The sequence below is a fragment of the Lissotriton helveticus genome, chromosome 6 (genome assembly GCF_964261635.1).
Source record: "Lissotriton helveticus chromosome 6, aLisHel1.1, whole genome shotgun sequence".
NCBI lineage: Eukaryota > Metazoa > Chordata > Amphibia > Caudata > Salamandridae > Lissotriton > Lissotriton helveticus.
In genome coordinates, this window is record NC_136067.1 from 1063623011 (window position 1) to 1063644363 (window position 21353).

At 45.4% G+C, this 21353-nt stretch overlaps 1 protein-coding gene across 3 annotated transcripts in view; it reads right to left on the reverse strand.

The window, feature by feature from the left end:
* MAP3K4 (mitogen-activated protein kinase kinase kinase 4) overlaps positions 1-16004 on the reverse strand; it is a 502654-nt gene extending 486650 nt beyond the window's left edge. For 2 of the 3 annotated variants that reach the window (XM_078648714.1, XM_078648713.1), the window contains exon 1: positions 15726-16004. In XM_078648714.1, coding sequence (XP_078504840.1) covers positions 15726-15766 — 41 coding nt within the window. In that variant the 5' untranslated portion in view covers positions 15767-16004. Of the gene's footprint in view, positions 1-15328; positions 15542-15725 lie in introns of those variants that run through there. The other variant, XM_078648715.1, reaches the window with a different exon arrangement.
* Between the last annotated feature and the right edge of the window lie 5349 nt (positions 16005-21353).

The following is a 21353-nucleotide window of genomic DNA, read 5'->3' on the forward strand; positions in this document are numbered from 1 at the left end:
CCTACATCTTTCCGCTAATACACCCCTGCTCATCCCAAACACACTTAAAGCTACTAATTCCTGAATCTGGGGTGCACATCAAACCCTATATGCATAAGCCATGTTTTTCATGTATTTTGTACAACTGTTATGTTTTGCATAATTGGTATGTCTTCCGTGGAAAGTTCATAGACATAACAAAAAGCACCATCTGAAGTTTATATAACGTGTGGTAAAGATGTAGATGGTGAGAGGCTCGAGCTTTAGCTCAGCTACTAGTACACTGTGTGATCCTGGACAGTGACCAGAATCTCCATGAGCCTTAGATGCCAATATCTTTCAATTGATACGTTCAGAATTGTACTGTACAAGGAAACAAGACCTACCTGATCTACATTTATAAAGGTTAAAGCAGAGCTTCATTTCACAGAAATGAAGTAAAAATGAATGCATTCGGGGGTTTTCATCACAAAGCACCACATAGTGCAAAACATCTCTAATGCACGTTTCCTCCCAAATGTATTACTGTACGCAATGCTCATGTTCACTTTACATTTAACCCACAGTTGTTCTTTAGCACAGCAAATAGGTTTCAGCGGCACTATTTTTTTTTTCTTTGCACAAACGTATGTTTCCTGATGGAGGCAGAAAAGCTATCCTCTGGACTAGAATAGGCGAAGAGATGACAATACAAAATGGTTACTCAGTCCGAGCACTGGACATGCGTTTGGGAGGACAAATGGAGCCTGTATGCCACTGGAGCGGGCCACACTGCTTTGGAAAACACACCAACTCATACAATGGACTTCCATTTGAAAGGAACAGTTTCCACAGCTATCTGTGCACGCCTACACGCGGCTCCCGTCAGCTGTCTGAACAAGCCTGGCAGTATCCAGCCCACATCCAAAGGTCAGAAATGGCCCCAAACAGGAAATATATGGGTGTGCTCCGTGGCGAGGCCGTCGCTAATTAGATATGTGAAACTAGACAGCCTCTGAGCTCAGCGTCAAATACAGGTTTAAGTAGGTCACCTCTGCTAAACGATTCCTTAGTGGAAATGTTCGACCAAAGGCAGGGAGTTATCTTCCATGCTATCTTTCTTTTATTCGATTTTCAAAGCAAAGGCAGAAGGCCCGAAAGATGTGCGTCTCCCAGCGATTACCAAAGCAATTGTCAGCTTCGTCTAAAATGTTGCATAATTTTCCAGCCAAATGTTTTAAATCAGGATTTAACTCGGCAAATGTGTAGGGCTTTTCAGCATGCGTTTCCTTTTCACCAGTTTCTTGGCAGGTAATGACTGCAGAAGATACCTATGTAGGCGAGGCAAAATTTAAATTAGGACAGCAAATGTTGCAAAAATCCCGAATTTCGTATTACGCAAAATTACACTTAACGCCACGTCTCAAATTTACACTGGTGGGAAACTCGTTTTCACAGATACCTCACGTAGATACATTGTGTGCTTGAAATAGTCGTTTTTCAGCATCTTATGTGACTTTTTTGTGCAAAGTTAGCTTTTGCATGAAAAAAAAAAGTAATGGGAGATTTCGGCAAACATTTCGAAATGCAAAACAATATTGTTTTCACAAATTCAACAAAAAAAAAATACCCCTACTCCTGTTCTAGGAATATACGGTTCATGCTTCATTCACTTCCAATGGCTTTTGGCCTTTTACGTCAAATTAGCAGTTTTGCGCCATTCAAGCCAAATAGGAAATCAGAAATGTTAAAATTTGCCCACGGTGAAGAGGTGAGGCTGTGTGACTCACTCCATGCGGAGGTCTGCCCCATTTCCTTGGGTAAGCATTGGCTGTAGTTACGCATTGGATGCTATGGGACTAAATGAATTGTTCATTCTATAAGAATAGACAAATATAGGTGGCCAACTGCGGACTGTGACAGGTGTACGAAAGGAGAGCTGGCGAGCTTACAGGAAAAGTCAGTCTAGTTAAGGAAGTGCGTGAAAAGCTACTATTTTCAGCTTTTCCATTAGTGTTTGTTGATTGGCAATCCCCCCTCACTTTATCTCCCCTTCTCGCCCACCGGCAAGAAGGATCCGGATTTTTGCTTTTTGTTTTTTAAGCTATTCCTTAGACATTCTTCCACTTCACCTACACGTGTTCGATACTGGATTTATGATCCTGGCAGGAAACAGTAGTGGGGTCATTGGAATCGTACCTGCAGGTGTCTTTGTCAATGGTCCAGGGAATGTTTCAATCAATCCTTTGCTTCACTAAGAGCCAGTGAAGAGGTCGATGGTTAGGGTCCTTTGTAGCATCTTACCAATACTAAATCAAAATCTGGCTACCTGATTCTGTACCTTCTGCAGCCTCAAATCTGCTTCTTCGACAGGCTTAGGTTGATAGCAATTGTAATATTAAATACTAAAGTAAGAAACGTCTTCCCAACAGGGGAGCATGTGAGGACAACTCAGTGCCTGATTCTCTCTGCAGATGCACAGATGTAAACGCACTGTACGAGTGACCCCTTCAATAGATGCCAAAGATGATGTGCTCGAATAGAGAAGAGCACAAAAGCCTGAAAAGACAGGAGAGTCAGCAGAATGAGCTTAGTGGAGAAACTTTTCAGGACAGCCTGGTTAGTGATTTTGAAAGGAGAATATTCTAATAGTTCAATTTGGTGTGAAGGGAAAGTGTGGAGTGACCCAGTGGCCTCGTCCCAAGGTGCAGAACCTCCACCCCCATATGAGAAAACAGAAGAAAGATATCAACCTAATGGAGGTCACAGTGTGAACTAAACTGAGGTACCAAAGGGCTGGCCAGGTCAGCTCTAGGCAACCTAGAGATATTAGCAGAAACATCTTCTGGCGATATCCATCTCTGCCACTTCAGTCATGGCAAAAAGTAGTGAGGAACTATCAAAAGCCCCAGACATATAGCGGGTCATCACTCAAGGGTTGCCAAACAATGTCCTAATATGGGACTCCACTCCTTGGTCTTGAGGGCCACCTTGGAGCTGATAAATACAAGAGTCCAGATCCGCCCATCTCTACTTTCACACATGCTAAGATCCCAATACTAAGTGAGATGGTCCAGGTGGACGCACTCAGTTACCATGGAGTAAACTTGAAACAAGATGAGGGTGCAAAACATAGCTAGTTGAATGAGAACATTTGTTGGGCTGGAATGACGAGCAGGTCTACCAGTTGCTGAGCTAGCAAATAAAATGAATTCGGGTGATTCTTCTGCTCTACCTAAAGTCCAAACCAGCTGCAAAAACAAGGCAAATCGGGTTAAAGGGTCTTCAGGTCCCGCCGTTAGTCGTCCTTCTCAAAGCAAGAGTTCTAACACCAGCAAAGGAGGTAATGGGCCAGGACTGGTAATTCAATTCCCCCCTCTAATTTGCAGAAAGTGGAGGAGATGGGAGTAACTACTACCCCCCATGTTAACTTACCCCCCGAATGCCAGCCCTTTGTAGCTATACTTACTGGGGTCCCCATGCTCAAGTTGGGTAAATACGAATCGTACAATGAACTTAAAAATAAAACTACGTTTTGGCTCAGGGAAAACAGACCTTTGCCCAGTTCATTTGATGGCCAGGTTCTCCATGTGGACGAGTTAGCTGGGTTGGCACTAGGCCTAAGGATCTAAGGGGAGATTGTATTCTGGTTAACTTTAAAGACGCCAGGGTAGCTAGGTTTATTTGTAACCAATACTTCAGCGAGGGTAGCTCGGGCATTAGTATTCGCGACCTTAGCTACTTTAATCCCCACCCACCAAACTCATGGCTTGCCAGTCCTCCGACTTGGGGGGGTAGGAACAACAGGCATTTCCACCACGATTTCCCTCCCCCAAGATCGTTTAGACAGAATACAGGCCTAAGGCCCTACTGGCCGGGGTGGGACTGTTGACTTGACGATCAACAACCCGCCAAGACGCTTCCTGTTGTAAATGTCAGTTCTGGGAATTGTAATACGACCATGTTTGAGGATGTACCTGGGACCTCCCTCCCACTTGAACTCTTAACTCCTCCTTCGCCTGGCGTCCCGCATGGGGTTACACCTGGCTGCTCCCTTTCCGCTAATCACTGCGCACTGGTGGTGTCGGAGGACCTACCAATGGATCCCTGTGCCGGCCCTAGCACGCCTCCACTGCGACCCCTTGGAGGGCGAGTTTTAACGAATAGTGACCTGAGGATTGTTAGCTGGAATATTGCAGGCCTCTCCAGAAACTTAGACCTCCCAGACTGGAACAGCTTTATTGAGTCTTTTGGGATATGTATTTTCCAAGAGACCTGGTGTCTGGAGCCTTGCCATAAAGTCGGTTATATAAATCACTTTGTTCCAGCTATCGCTTCCCCCTCAGGGAGAGGTCGCCCTTCTGGCGGCCTGCTCATTTGGATAAGTATTTCTTTGGGCTTACAGATCAGGAATAGAGAATCTAAGTCCCCTGACTTGCCAAGATTATCAGTTCGAGGGCCACTTAGAGGACGGTCTCTGGAGATCTTTAATATCTATGTTAGAGGCTCCAAAGGGTGCTCGCCATCCCCAACCATATTGGGGCTTGAAGATGAACTTAGTCAGTGCAGCTCGGATATGTATGTCATGCTCGCCGGGGACTTTAATTGTACCTTTGAGCCCCTAGCGGCAGATGACATTCTGGTTACCTCAGATGAGGACACAAGGAGGGGTATTCCCCCCCTATCAATAGCACCTATCAAGAAGTGGTCCCAATGGGCTATGCAGCTTCATGCCCTAACTTTGGAGTTTGGTCTGAGGGCGGTGAATGGAAGAACTCCTTCGGACCCTTGTGGAGCCCACACGTTTAACAGAGTAGATCACACATCTAGGATAGACTACATCTTGTTGGACTTTAAGCTCTGGGCCCAACTGCGGGACATGGCAGTACTTCCTTTCACGGACAGTGACCATAACCCACTCTCTCTGTCTCTGTCCCCTATGTGGCTAGTGTGCAAAGGCCCTCGGGAAACATCTGTCCTGCGGACGACTGGTGAAGTTTGTCCCTCGAACTGTGGCAGGCGCCTGAACTGGCATAAGGTTGCCCTGGATGAGGGGAAGGTTCTGGAAATAGGATTAATCATGGCTAAGGCTTTGAGCAGGCTGGAAAATACCAGCTTGGAACATCCTGAGGTATCCTCTCTCTTCAGTGATACTACCAAAGCCCGGGGTGAGTTATTTTTAATACACAGCCGGGTCCCTCCCGTTAGTGAATGTCGGCGACCCAAGGGCGATTCGGGGTGGTACTCCACGAATTGTCGGAGGGCGAAAAGGGACCTTATTGAAGCAGTTAAAAGTAAGGGTTGTGAGCAGATTGGTGCTGCCAGGAAGGAGTATAGGCATGCCATTAGCGTAGCCAAGAAAGAGTGGGATAGTCAGTTTTGGTGCGACTTGAAGGAGGCTAGTGCTAGGAGGGATTCTAGGGGTTTTTGGGACTTAGTTAGGACCAGGAATAGGCCAGTCGAGTCCTTGATAACATGCAATATAGCTGAGGTGACATGTTTTAATCACTTCTCCCTCCTTTATACTTCCACCCAGGATGACAGGATGGGGCTGTTTGATTTTCCATCTTTGGGCTCCCCTGGGTTGAGTGAGGACCTACCTTTTATAGCTAAGGAAGTGGAGAATGTGATCAAATCCCTTGTTCCCAACAAAGCAGCAGGCCCTGATGGGTTACCGGGGGACTTGTTACGCCGCAACTTGACTGAATGGGGGAAACTTATTTCTTCACTGCTTAACGCATCCTTTTTTGGTTCCGCCCTCCCAGACTCCTGGATGGGAGCTGAGGTCGTTCCGATCTTCAAAAAGGGGGCTCGGGACGACCCAGCAAATTACCGTCCCATAAGCCTAATTGACTCCTCGCAGAAGGTGGCAGGAAAGGTGGTCCTTGGGAGAGTGCTCCAGTGGGCAGAGGATAATAAAATACTTTCTGATTTTCAGGCAGGATTTAGGTCAGGCACCGGGACCATTGAACAGACTTTTAGACTACTGCTTCTATATTGGAAGGTGGTTGTACTAGGCAAAGGCAGTCTGTATCTTGCTTTTATTGATTTACGGACTGCTTTTGACCTAGTGCCCCGAGGTTGCCTGTGGAAGGTATTGTCTGATCTGGGAATGCCCGCATATTTACTATCCTTATTGATGAAGCTCCACTCAGAGAACTTCGCGCAGGTGAGGTGGGGTAAGCAGGGTCAAAAGACTGCTAGAATCCCAGTGAACAGGGGCGTCCGCCAGGGGTGTGTTCTCGCCCCCACTCTGTTCTCATTGTATGTGAACGGAGTGGTGGAGCATCTTCTGAAAAATCCTTCTGATTCACCATCCCTGGCGGGCAAGAGAATACCCACTTTACTATTTGCCGATGATACCCTTTTGCTCTCAAAATCCCCGGAAGGGTTTACAGCACCTCCTTAACAGTTTCCAATCCTTTTGTGTGAACAGGGGGTTAAAAATCAACACAGAAAAGACCAAATATCTGGTTCTGAACCCCCCTGAAAAAGCTTGGACGGGCGCCTGTATTAAACATGGTCCCCTTGGAAAGAGTTAAGGAGTTTGACTATTTAGGTATCCGTCTCAGTGATACCATGCGGTGGAATTCTCATCTCCAAAAGATGCTATTGAGTAATAAAATGGTCGTGGGGGCCCTCCTTAAAGAACAGCGGTTTTCTACCTTCAAACCCATTGCCCCTGTGTTGGATATTTATATGGCGAGAGGCGTTAGTGCGGCTCTCTATGGGGCAGAGCTTTGGGGTTCCCTGAATGTTGATCAGCTATCCTGCTAAGAGAATAAATTTCTGAAGAACCTGATGGTCCTCCCACAGAGCACCCCCATATTGCCCCTGCTTTTGAATATGGGTTGCCGCCCAATTAAAGATCAGGCAAAATTGCGCACCCTTCTTCTCTGGGCCCGCCTATGGAGAGTCCCTGAACTTTCCAGTTACGCGGAAGGGTTGAAGGAGGTTCTATCGTTGTCTGGTTGGTCAAAAATAAGGTGGCTGAGGGACGTTAAATTCCTGCTTGGGGAGTTGGGACTCGGGGAGGCATGGCAGACTAGAACTGCTCCCCCTAAGTCTGCCTTGAAGAGAGCCTATTGGAATTGGGTAGCGGATAGGAGAACCACCGACCCCAACCTATGCAGATCCACCAGCGAATTTATTTTGGTGAATGACGTGGCCCTCCGAGAACCCTATCTCGACATAATTTTAAAACCTAGAGACAGGGCCTTGTATTTTAAATTTAGAATAGGAGTACTTCCAGTGGGGGAACTGACTGCGTGTTGGAAAATCCCGGCCCAAATCACTCCTTTCTGCTCCTTTTGCACACTTAGGATTGAGTCGGAGCCCCACCTTATATTTGAATGTCCTGCCTATAAAGCTCCCCGATCTAGGTGGCTGAGACCCCTGTGCAGGGAGCTGGGTACCAGAAATTACATTGTGGCTTTGCGAATCTTGAAGTCCGATACCCGGCCCTTTTTTGTATGTGGCATGGCAAAGTTTTTAGGTTGGGCATGGGTGATCAGGTCAAAAAGGCTCAATGAAATGGTTTAATTTTGGTCATTATGTTAGACCGTCTTAGGTAATTTATTGTTGCCATTCGATTTGCATAAAGTTATGACTGTATTTATATGTTTGGCTTTTTATCTCTTTTATCCTCCTGTATGTATTGCGTTTAAAGATATGCTTTTATCGAAATAAAGCCCTTTGACTTGACTTGACTTGACTTGAATAAAATGAATTCATTAACTTAGTATTACTGGCTCAACACTTCCCCTCACATATACATTGTTCTTCAACTTTTTCCTGCAAGCTAAAAAAAAAAAAAAAATACTGAACGATAGAAAAGGTGATTGTTCATCAAGCAATATATTTTGGAGTCTTTTCAATTGCACTGTTGAGTTGGAATAGCATAAAGTCATGCAGAGGGAAATGAATGCATCCAGACAGGATTTTAACCAGCATTCTGCTGTTTTAATCAGCGTAGTTTCATTTTCATCTGTCTAATAGCTGATTCTGTGCAGGGCATCAAACGGGCAGCCCTCTTTGCAAGGAAGCGGAGAGGTGCAGGTGCATGCCATGCTGCCATACATGCAGCACGGTGATGTGACGAGTGTGATTTATTATCACATAAACATCATGGCAATGGTTCAGTTGTGCTAGTTCGTTTTAGATGGCCATGGGTAGCAAATCAGGTTTAAAAAAAGCCGGAAAGAATTGTGTACATTTGAAGAGGGGTTTTCTGTCAAAATGGACTCTTCCCGGACATAAGCATGGTTTGTATAACTTTATAGGCCACGTCTGATTTGTTAGTTTGTGACACATTTATTCTTTCAACCTCATTTGATTAACTGCCCAAAGTGCCACATCAATAACGAATGCAGACCTTAGGGATTCACCTGGGCAATGCACTGTAAATATGAAATGGCTGGACGGATAATACCATTGTCAACAACCACTCCCACCACATTTAACCCTACCCACAAAACTTTGAGGCAGGATCATTGTTTCCACCGGTAGGTACAATATGCCTCTTCTGGCAGCAAAAGAGCCAGAGTCAAGTTTAATAATTACCAGGTGTTACGGTGTATTACTGAATCACCATGAGGTGTTACTGCTGCAAACCCCAGTAATAAAGGGGGATATCCATGACTGTGTGAATAAGGAAAGTGTCCAGTAATTCAACTGTGAACATTCCCCTGCTTCTTATAGTTATGCCCAATTTAAATGACAGGCTAGCTGTATAAGTCACATTATTTTGCCAGGCAACAGTTGGACGATTTGTCTAGTTGTGCTTTCTGTTTCATTAACTCCTTGTAGATTGCACGACACAAAAGACAGATTTAATTGCGTACAAAAGAGGACGTCCGCACTCATAAAATGGGTACCAACAAAAGATCTAAGCCCTGCCTGTAAAGCACATCAAAACATGCAGCTATATTTGAACAGCAAGTGACACGCTAAGCACCTAATAGTTTTAAATGAACAACACCTTCAATTACAAAAGACCCTCGTGAATTTGAGGACACATGTTTCTACAAAAAGCCAAACACATTTATGATATCTACGAAGAAGTGCAGGGTGCAAATGCCATATATTACCATTAATGAATGAGGAAAGGGACTATTATCCACAACAGGTCAACACCAGACAGCTAAAACCTGATCTAGATGAGATCTAAAAAACAGCAGGATGCAAATAACATTAGTGCTAGGTAACAGATGTAGGTTTGTACACGATTATGACCTCAGTGGTCAAGAATGGGGAATAATGCATGCAAAAGTTTTGGGGGTGTCCTATAATATTAATTGTTGCACATAGTTTTGCAGGAACAACTGCTTGGGCAAAACCAGAGCCATTACAATACACTCCCAGATCATTACTGAAAAAGCACAGGTCTAAATGTTACTGTAAAATGCTTTTGGTTGTGTTTTCCCTGTAAACTGTTGAAGTATTGGTGCAAATTTAGTGCTATTTGCACGTTAGCACAGGTCTAAATGTTACTGTAAAATGCTTTTGGTTGTGTTTTCCCTGTAAAGTATTGAAGTATTGGTGCAAATTTAGTGTTTCACAACCTATTGAGATGATTCTAATAATCATTAGCTGTATGTTTAAGAAGTCTTTACAACATCTATCAAGTAAATTGCGTGCACTCGGAACAAGCTCTGTGAGCTTGTTGATATTATTGTTTTAAATTTTGCCAATTTATACTACAGGTTTTCATTCCAGAAGGAGGGTCAAAGTACACTGCCTCACATCCCAGCATTCAATGTGCATCAATGCATCTTGGTAAATGCAGTGCATGATAACACTTACTTCAGTAGTAGTCTTTAATGTTTTACCCTTGTTGGTGCAGCCTGTGCTGTGTAACACCTCTGGTCACGTGTTTCTGGATTAATTCCTTCATCAGTAGAAAGCAACAAGTCATTCTGGGGGTGCAGGGAATGCTTCCCAAAGTCTTTTGAGGTCACTGTGCCACTCAGTGAGTGCAGGAGCAACAACATAAGCAAAACACGTCAGCTCTGTAGCTCAAGGGAGCTTTTTCAAAAAAGAGGGTGGTAGTTACTAGCTGTGGCTGATGAACCTGCACCAGTGAGGGGTACAGAGACCTGAGAAAGCTTTGGGCAGCATTTCCAACACTCCCAGAATGGATTGTTGCTTTCTACTGATGAAGGACAACTATCCTGAAGCGCATGTCTAGAGATATACAACACTGACTGCACCAACAAGGGGGAAAAACTAAAGACTGACTGAAATAAAAGCTCCTATGCATTGCATTTACCATGATGCATTGGGGTGAGCCGAGTGCTGGAATGAGAGGCAGTGTACTCCCACCCTCTTTTTGTTTGAAATGGCTCCCTTGAGCTAATGAGCGTATAAGCTCCGGCTGATGCTTCTGAGCCCAGTGGGTGGTACAGAGACCTGAGAAGACTTTGGGAAGCATTTCTAGCATCCCCAAAAGAATGTGTTGCTCTTCAGTGAAGAAGGACCACTATCTTGAAACGCGTGTCTAGAGATACACTGCACTGGCTGCATCAACAAGTGTGAAAAACTACAGACGGTGACTGAAGAAAGCATGATACATTAGGCCAAATTGAGAGCTGGGATGTGAGGCAGAGTGCCACCACCATCTTTTTGTTAGCTGATCTGGAATGAAAACCTATTGGTCCTCTCATCTAAAGTGCAAGTGAACAAGGTCCTACTTGGGGCTTAGAGAAATCCTCCTTCTTTGAGAGACTTATCAATGCATACTAGAATACATATGTACAAAAAATGTCCTCTTCCCCACCCAGTCACTGGAGTAATCAGGACATTTATTCTATTCTATTTACCATCAGTCAGAGAGTATGACTAGTGGAGTAGAATGAAAATGTGCATAAGAGCAACTATATCAACCATAGTAGCGGACTCTTCAATAGACAGGCTATTGAGAAGTAATGTTAGTTGCCCGGAGGATAATTACGCTCATCAATGCATACTGTAGCTTTGGGTGTGGAGGGACTGTACCCCTAATAACTATATCCAGGTGCTACATTAGCTGGCGTTGTGAGTGTCACACATCTGATTAGAATATCAAAGAATGCTCCTTGAACATTACATACACGAGTTAAATACTTGGAAAATTTTCTGGAGGAAAGAGAGTGAATCGGGCATCATAATCAAAACCAAAAATGAGCTAAATAATCAGAAGTACATTCTTTATTTATATACACAGAAATTCAGAAATATACACATGCTACAGATAACCCTATCAGTGACTCAAAAAAACACTTCAAAAACAAACAAGGGATGTAAACTCGAGGGGATCCAGGTCAGGTAGAAAGACATCCTCTGTGAACTGCGATGTAAGGACCCACTTCGCTTTTGGTTAACAGTTCATAATGCTCTACACAATAGTCGATGTTTCGGCCCCAATAATTTTATTACACGCGACCATCCTCAAGACTTGATGTTATATAGTACATAGGGTAATGAAATAATGATTCAGAACCACAACATTTCTTCTATCAGCTCTGAAAAGAGTACCACTAGATCCTCAGAGGAGGCACTCTGACCTGGCTCTCTCGATCCCAACTGCGTTCTGACTATTCGGTCAATGTGCCAATCCACAAATTCGAAATAATCCAAATTATAATTGATTTCATTATTCTGCACCAATTGAATTTTAAAATCCCACTAATTTATCCAAACTCCCGTCAAAAAAAAGACCCTGCACGGCCCGAAACAACCCCTGATTCAATCATGAAAGCCACAAATCCTTCATAACTTCAATGAAGAATCCTTCAATCAGATTTTAAGGAGCTCAGACCACAGTGGAAGTATTTTCAGACAGTGGTCGTGAGCGTTAAATGTAGGCTACATATAATTTCAGGTAATTTCACAATAATAAAAGATAAACTCATTAATAAAAAAAATAATCCTAAAAAACACAAGACTGTAGGAAAGACAGCCATCACTGGATCACATGTTAAATACTGTGCAAAGAGTTGAGCACACATTTGTGTAAAAAGGGGTGGGTAATTAAGACACTACCTAGTTTAGAAATGAGTGTGGGTGCGATTGACAGTAAGCATCTGCTAAAACAGGAGTGCCCATTACGGGTTGAGAAAGGCCAAATCACAGTCAGATTTTCAGGACATCCACATAAAGTTACATGAGATAAATGAAACGTATTCACTTATTGAATAGTAGTTCTGAAAATATGCTATGAATGTGGTCGATGGACACTCATGTGCTATGAAATGGCCGACTTGCAATGGTCTTTTGCAAGATAAAGTTTGTTTTTGTTAAAGTCAAGAAAGCATGTAGGGATGAATAGGCTGCTATACTTGAGTATCCATCACTCATCCCATGAAATGCTCGCTTCTGCCTGCTCCAATTCTACATAACACAAAGGGCTTAACTTACCCCAGACAAAATAAATAGGTTGTACTCTCATACCTATGCTATTTGCCCCTGCTGAGCCCTACCTGATGCAAATCTTCTCCATATGCTTTGGGCCTGCCTGTCACTTTCCAACTACTGGTTAGGTGTGACCACACTCTTATCAACCTGCACGGGCACGTGGCAAGCCACACTACAAATCCAGGAGGTGTGTCTCTTGGGAGTGAGGCGCAGGGATAAAAAAAACAGAGCTACCACTCACTTCATTGACCTGGGGCTTCTCTTGGCCAATCACTTTATAACTCGCAGGTATAAGTCACCTCACCCCCCCAGCGGTCAACAACTGGGTACACTCCATGCAAGCTTGGGCTCGGGGAGGTCAAGACAGACCTTCATAAGGACCCCCTAGCGTCCTGCTGGGAAACTTAATTAGCCGATTTCCTTGCTGCCCTCTCCCCCTGGGCTCGTCTGCAGATGACGGGACTGCCATGACCACAGCAAGCACTATGGCCGTCTCCCTCCCAACAGAAGTGCCAGGCGAACGTCCTCAACATACCCCACCTCATCACATCACTGGTACTATGCAAGCCATTGCTCTACATTATTACCCCCTTTCACCCTCCCTTCCCCCTTGTTTTTTTTCTCTTTTCCATTTTTCTAAATGTTTGTCTTTCTTTTTTCCTCCCTCTTTTAAACACTGACTAGTTATTACAACTGTTAAAGTTTTCACAGTTTGTTTCTGATTTATGTAAATCTTAAATCTTGTGCTAATTTAATTGAGTCTGCACGCAGCCCACACTGCACATGTAAGCGTAACACGCTCATTCTGCATTACTTGCATCCTCTCTCATTCGTTATGTGGGTAACCAAAACTGAAAAATAATAAAAAGATTAAAACAAAAAAGAATGCATGTAGGGACAACCTAAGAAGAACAAGATTTGGAAACACAGAAAATACAGGTGATCACTCCACATTCCATTGCAATGAGAAGTGGAAATTCAAGGGGTCGAAGTTAAGAGAAACATCCTGGTAACAACCTAAAAATAATCACCTCAATTTCTTGTCAATATTTAAGAACGCATGTTAATCCTAAAATCTGGACAACAAAAAAAATTGTGAGATACTAAAAAAAAGGAAGAGGTATCTCACAAATCCATTCACAACTCAAATTACTTTCCTATTTTCACTATTCTAATTCACCACTAATCCTTTCAGGGTTCGGAAGTAGGGTGCTACTCGCCGAAAAACACTTCAACACCCCATCAAGGGTAGCAAGCGCTATGTAAATGCAAACCTTTTTCCCTCTTCTGTCCCTCCACTATTCTTCTCAATCTAAATACCTGACTAGCATATCACCACTCAAATTACTTTCATACTTCCACTATACAAATTCACCACTAATCCTTTATGGATTCCGGAGTAACGTGCTTCTCGTTGAAAAAACGCTTTGACGCCTCGTCAGGGGTAGTAAGCGCTATATAAATGCAATTACAATACCATACAATATACGCCTATGGATTTCAGGCTAAATATCACATGAAAACTGACAAAAAATGGAAAGAAACGCATGGGCTGTGGTTAACCTGACACAAGGAAGAGTCTCAGAAGAGAACACCTAATCTGACATAGTGGAGTATAGCCCTGAGGGAGAGATAGCCATGATTTGAAAATCAGGAGAGGTATATTCTCTAAACTAAGATTTAAAGGAAATCGTGTTCTAGATTATTTTTGCATCAGGTGAAATAACATGCTCGTTGAATTTCACATTCATAAGGGATTACGTCTCCAGGAACCGGCTACAACACAACGTGACAGGTGACCTTGCTGTGGTGAATGATTTTCGATATCCCCCTCGACCCAGCTGAACAGTTATAGAGCGGTGCTGTGTGGCAAGTCTCTCCCACCTGTTTTGAAGCACACTTCAACATTCCCCTCCCTCCGCAGTGACGAATCCCCTCCACTCTTCCATGGGCTTCCAGGAAATGTCCCCTGGCGTCATGGGTCACATTCAATTACCAACTGGGTCTATCGCAGCGTCAGCCCCCAGGCTGTGTCACCGACGTGACTCCGGTGCAGCACGCACCGCATAGTTTAAAGTTAAGAGTAAAGACTGCACATTTTTAGTCAGAACGAGGGCTGGTTCCAATTTACCATAAACATCACAAAAACTGGTTATGTCAGATTTCAGAATGTGGATGAAAAATGGTCACATGTGGGCAGCTGCAGGGATAACAATTGGGGAGGAATGCTCCCAAAGGGGGGGGGGGAGATCCCTCCGGGCAAAAAGTCAGACAGGAGCACTTCTCCTCAGATACAAAGGAGCCCCTCCAGAACCCAGCATGCAAACCCCTCACGAAGCCTGAGCTCCCGCACACAAACAGATCACCCGTGCACCCCAGCCCAGGCTGCACTGTTTATCGAGCAACAGGGAAACAAACAATGCAAATCCCACAAAAAAAGAGCCAGTGCCAGGCGGCTGCAGAGTTTCTGTTGCCCAACACTTCCCAGAGCGACCTGGCCCTTTCGCAGCTGATGAAATCAACTGAATGTGGGGGGCGCTTGCATAAAGTCTCAATGCAACGGGGAGCTAAATCTGATTACAAGGAGATTTGCGGTAGAACTGGTCCATCTGTGCAGCATGAGCCCCTTCTCTTTCTGCGGAGGTTGCAAGATCCAGAAACGCGTTTGCAATTTGTCAGCTTTTTTCATATATAGGAGGGATCTACTGCGTGCAACTGACATGCATTTTCTGCGATCTCCAATATTTAGTTCGCAGCCCCCCCCCCCCCAACCCGGCATTCGCCCTTGCAGCTAGCAAAGATTTTGCCAGTCCTTTGCAGATGGATGCGCCTCTTTCCTCGTGCAACCGCGGGACGTGTTGCAGAAGGGTTCTTGGGCTAATTGCACATGGAGCGTGAGATACGAGTTAGCCACCTTTGCATAGAGAAAAAACAAAGAAAAATGCATGCACAAAAAGTACATAAATGCTCTTACTACCTTTCAGGGCATGCTAGGGCAGATAATTCCCCGGTGCGCTTCGGGTGGTCGCGTCCCTTGGTGCATTGCTCCCGGGCATGCGCCCCCCCGAAATACCCGTCCCGTGCAACGGGTGGAAGTTTCGGTTGTTGCTATTCTGAATATTGCTGTGCTCTGTTTTCTGCGTGCCCGGGATGTGTTGCAGCCACCTCAGGCTCACTATTTGCCAGGAAGGCTGTCGGGTAGCGTTGCGCATGCGTGTTTTACCACGCTAGGCCCTCCCTAAAGTCGAATGAAGTGGCTCACTATCTGGCAGCCCGCGGTTGCTCTGCAGATTTGCGAAGAGCAAAGGGGACGCGCAGAGTGAGGGTGGCGAAAAGTGCTTGAGAAGGGAATGTCAGGCCGCTCTGCAGCTTACCTCTCGTTGCAGCCCCGCGGCGGCTCCTCCTCCTCCTCCATGGCACTGCCGCACTCAGCAGGACGGCTTCAGCTGGCCTCCCGCCGCTGGTGCTGGCGGCGGCAGCATGGAGGCGGGGGCGGCACACTGCGGCGGCGGCCGGCCTCGCGCAGCCCCTCCTGGGGAGCCCGGGGAGTGCAGGGAGGAGGTGCCGCTGCGGCTCAGGTGCTGCCTCTCCTCCGGGCCTTTGCGGGGGTGTCACGGCCTCTGTCAGCGTCGCCGGTGGCGGCCATCTTGGAAGCCGGGGGAGAGGGGGACAGGCCAGAAGGAGGTCACCCCGAGCAGCGAGGGCGCGCCCGAGGCAGGGGGTGACACTAGCGAAGCTCTGGAGCTACATTGCGTCTTTTTTTTCCTGTCCTAAAATCTTAAACCCTAAATAAGTTTTCTTAGAGGAAAGTTCACCTCAAGATTGCGAAGTTGAGTAGAGAGGAACTTACCGTTCCACCAATGTGGGGCCACATTGCTCATGGAGCTTCTACTCGGGCAGTTCAAACATGCATACACAGTTCCTACTTGAACTTTAAGTTGTACTATACATGCTATAGAGGATGTTTTTTGTTTGTCTTTTGAAGGAAAAAATGTGTGCGTTGTTTTGACACATCTGCTTCTTGAGAGGCTCAACTTGATAGCACTCCTTTAATAAAAGTTGGAAAGTTTGTATAAATACCACAATTTGGTGTTTTCTTTAGGGTACCTGTTATTAATAATATTACTGTTAAAATAAAGGTGTGAAGTTAAAACCAGGATTTCGTTAGTGCAAATGTGCAGGTTTGTCATACACTTTGATGTGGCATGACTAACTACAAAGTCTAATGCTGTATTTCTGCAGACAGGAAAAGTCCCACGAATGTGCAGTAATTTACTTATAAATAGGGCTCCCGGTTTTATGGTATTTATTTTTATGCCATTTCCGTCTGTATTTATCCATATTTATTTTGGGGCATTTTTTCTGTATTTATCCACATTTATTTATGCCACAAGCAAAAGTCAACGCTACAGCTAGTATTTTTCCACATTTATTTAAATTATCTGGGACCAGTCCTTAGAAGAGTAGTATTAGTCACAAAGCATATTTGAATGAGAATTATATGGAGAGCTTACAAGAGGTGGGGCCAGGTTCAAGAGCAGATGTATTCTCCCAGCCAAAAACACGAGGCAGTGCAGAGGGGAAAATAATGTAATAAATAATGCAAGCAAATATTGTACCGGAATTTTTTTTTTAGAAATCATGGCAAATATAATGTGGCGATGGAGACAATTTTCTTAGCAAAGAGTGATAAACTGTTAAAGAAGCAGTCAAGGAGTTAGAAGGAAAGTGCTTGCAAATTAGTCAAAGGCAGGGGGCTTCACTTCGTCTTCCAATCGTTAAAGATATTGTGAATTTTTGATTTAACTGTGCCTCAAGCTAGAGGTCAAGTACTATGTTGTCCACAGAATTGTCCCCCCTCTTCCTCAATAAATCAAATACCACTTATACTGTGGAGGACACCAGATTAGAAATGGCTCTTCCCCGGAAAACAAGGTAAGGCATCGGACAGAAAAATCCAGCTTCGCCAAATACAGCTTTGGGGCTGGGAAACGTTTTAAAGTCGTAAAAGAGTTTTACAATTTGCAGAGTCAGCAGCAGAGCGAGCACAGGGTGATCACAGGCAATGTCGAAGAAAGAAGTGAAATTCTTTACATCTCGTATAATTCTTTACATTCATCACTTGTAAAGAAGTGAAATCCCTAGCATCTTACATGAGGAAGGAGGATAGAGGAAACGATTTCTGACTGGTGCTGCCAGTTCATACCGGATGGGAAAGGATCCCAAGGCTGCCACAGGACAGACTGTGTGACTCAGGAGCGGTTTTCTCGGGGTAGTGTCCAGGCTTTTATCTCTCTTTTGTTTCTAGGGACTCTGTGAAGCTGTCATTTATCTGTTACCTGAGAGCACATACTTTGGGGAAAAACACACACCTTTCCAGTTGAAATGGCGGAGGGCTAGCGCAGAGCTCATTTGAAAGGCAGAGTCCTGATCTTAACACGCCCACTCAGTGACGCTTCAATCTCACCAGGATTGGTTCAGGGGCACGGCAGTAAGTTATTAAAAGACCCTGATTAGAAGGAATTTCCAGCATCAGGAAAAGGGGTGTGGCGAGAACTCTAGACGGCACGGCAGCGCGGCAAAATGTGCTAGTATTTTGCCGTTTTTACATATAAATACAGACAAAGGAAAAATAGTTTTCCGTCTGTATTTATATGTAAAAATCCGTACAAACGGAAAACCGGGAGCCCTACTTATAAACCAATCAGTACGTTTTATTTGATAGACCTCTACTGGTCAACAAAGCAGATAAAATTACTTTAAAAATGTTCATTATAAAACCAATCCTAATGTAACTTTTTAAAATATTAAAAAAAAAATAAGAAATTTGAACAGATTATAGCAGACACATTCATTAGGTGGAAATCTTAAAAGAACTATTAAGCCTTGTACAGTGAATATATTATATCTAAAACATATAGGTTTTAAAAAGCGACATCTGACCTCTAGCCCAATTTTGTTTGGGCAGGCATATAATACATGAGATATATCGATCACTCCTCCATTGCAAAGATCACATATGCCTGTAATGTTGTCGGGATTATTTCATATTTTTGTGAAAGCTCTTAATGGTAAAATCCCTAAGCGCAGCAGACTAATACAGCGTCGGATGCTGTGTACTAATGTGAATCAGTAGTGTCTTTGCTGAATCTTGTATTCTATAGTGTCTGCCTAGAATTTGTATTGTGACTGCTGGGTACAGTGTTTTACAACAAGCTCATAACTTATTCTCTGGGTCAGGTTCTTCAAGAATGGCTTCAGAAGTGCAGGAGTCCAAGACTAGTGCTATCATGCATTGAGAAAGATCTAGTGCTGTATTAAGATTGCTATTAAAAGAATATTGTACAGATTTGTTTTTAAGTCTTTCAAGTTTTAATAAGCACCCTAAGGATCCTACTTCAGCGTGTAATACAGAATACACCCATCTTTTAAATTTCACTAAATAATGACTGACAATGGGGGTTACACTTTGGTATGCACTGGTGAGTATTCAATGTAAAATTCAATGAAGTAACTATTTATAAGTTGAGATGCTTTACTTTCTCTGGCCCACCGTCAAAAACTCTCTCATACCCAAAAATATATAAAGTCCATAAGGAGCGCGGATATCCAAATAATCAACAATCAAATATTTTAGTCCCAATGATGAGATCTCGATGCCAACTTTATATTCAGTTGTTATTTGAACAGATTATTCTTCTTCAAAAGTGTTGAAATCTTTCAGTATCCAAAAGAACAATTCTTGATTTGCACAGCCAACGCGTTTTATCCCCCATAGGGACATCACCAGGGCTTCAAAGTGAAACAGAAACATAATATCACAATCCAATACATGATACATTTAACAAAGTTTACCTATAACAACAAAAATAACTTTTAAATGATAAATATACATTTCCTCAGTATTGATAATTCTATCCATACTGGATACAAAAACCTGTCTATTTTACTATCTGCAATCTCGGAAAGAGATACCTGTACACCGAATTTATGTCAAACATATTCAACTAAGGGGGGCGTGGCTTAGCAAGCGGCAATGGCGGTCGCAGCCTTCTAGAGCTCCCGCTTGCCCGAGACAAAATTGTTCTTTTATCCTGATCCCCGAGCCTCTCCACCATACCCAAAGTGAGGCGACAATTGCTGTGGGTGCCGGCATCCCTCCGGTGTGGTCGGCGAAGCCCTGTGCATCCTACACGCTGCGGGGAGACAGCGGAGGAGGAGCGGCCTGGCGTGCAGCCGGGGACTAGATTTGGTGCGCCCGCAGTGGGACCTCCGGCGCGGTGTGACCGCCCTGTCGCTTGTCGGGCACCGAGATGCCCTGCGGGTCACCCGCTTGCCTGGCTCCTCTTCCCTGAGATCCGGAGGGGCGTACATCCGTCCTGCTGGCCGCTGCGGCCTAGTGGCACCTGCAAAGCCGGGGGCCTTGAGTTTCGCGAATCCCGCCTGGGGCTCGCAGTGGATCGCGGCCGCCTCCGGGGCCGGGTGAGACCTCGGCGCTGCACTTTTGGGGAAGCCCCCTCCTGCTCCTGTACAGAAGACGGCCTGGAACGCGGCGAGACGGCTGTCGGTGGGCCCAGTGGTGGACGGAGAATTGTGAGTACCCGCGCTGGGGCCCCCGGACGTCCATGGTGGTGGCCACCGCTCTATCTCTACCCTGAGGGTGCGCCATAGCCTTGCGGGCCGCTGGCAGTGTGGGGGTGGATCCTGAGGTCGGCTCTCAACTCACCTGAACCGTGCTATGAGATCGGAGCCACGAGGGACACCACCGGACAGAGGGAGAAGCTGACTGAGTAAGCCCCGGCTGGGCTGCATCGACAAAACAGGAGCCCCCTCATTGATATACCGGTGTTGAGTCTGGGTGGCCCATTGGGGATTGGTAATCATGACCCGAGGAGGAGGCGGTGGTTCCGCTAAGCAGCCGACCATAGATAAATTCACAGGACCCACTGGAGGCCCGGGCCCTTCTGGAGGCGGCCAACAACAAAACCCCTCAGGGGGGGGGCCAGGCAATACAGCTCTCATGGCCGCCATCACCCAGTCCAGGGACATGCTGGACGCCAAAATAGGTGCAGTGGGCGTTGATGTTACTTTGATCCGCCAAGATCTACGGAATGCTGTGGAGCGGATTACCGAAGCTGAATCCAGGATCTCGGTGGTGGAGGACGACATGGGCTCCTTGAAGAAACACCTAGCAGTGGTGGAATCTGTGCAGAAAAATCTGGCGCTCAGGGCTGAGGATGCAGAAGGACGTGCTCGTCGTAACAACCTCCGCTTCATTGGTTTTCCGGAGCGCTGTGAGAAGGGGAACATGGAGCAGTTTCTTACCCAGTGGCTGCAGTCCTGGATGCCACCGGAGGCCCTCTCCAACTGCTTCATCATCGAACGTGCACATCGCGCCCTGACCCAGAGGCCCCCGGAGGGAGAACGGCCCAGGGCGGTGATAGCTCGGCTGTTGAATTATCACGACCGGGACGCCATCCTGCGGGAAGCAAGGTCCAGGGAAGCTCTCCTCTATGAAAACCGAAAGATCATGATCTTCCCTGACTATACTAAGCTGGTGCAGCAGAGGCGACAGTACTTCATGGATGCGAAGGCGAAGCTGCGGGGTCTGCAGCTTCAATACTCGCTGCTGTACCCGGCTCGCCTGAGGGTGATCTTCCAGTCCAAAACGCTGTTTTTCGATTCCCCGGAAGATCTCTTTAAATGGACAGATGAAACGGTGGCGCTGAGGCCACATGCTCAGCCAGGACTGAATCCGGGACCCTCGGAAGAGTCGTCGCAGGACCGGGGAGATCGACCACCCAAGAGCAGGAGGAACCGACGATCCCGATCGCGGAAGCGGTCGGCCTCCGTTTCGGGTGTGCAAGGACATGGTGGAACCGAAGACTCCGACTAAACTAAAAGTGACACTAATGACCTCAGGTACTCTGTGTTTCCCTGTTTTGATGGTGTAGCTCCCGAGATGGGAGAAGAGGCGGCTGTGGCCTGGTGAACTGGATGCT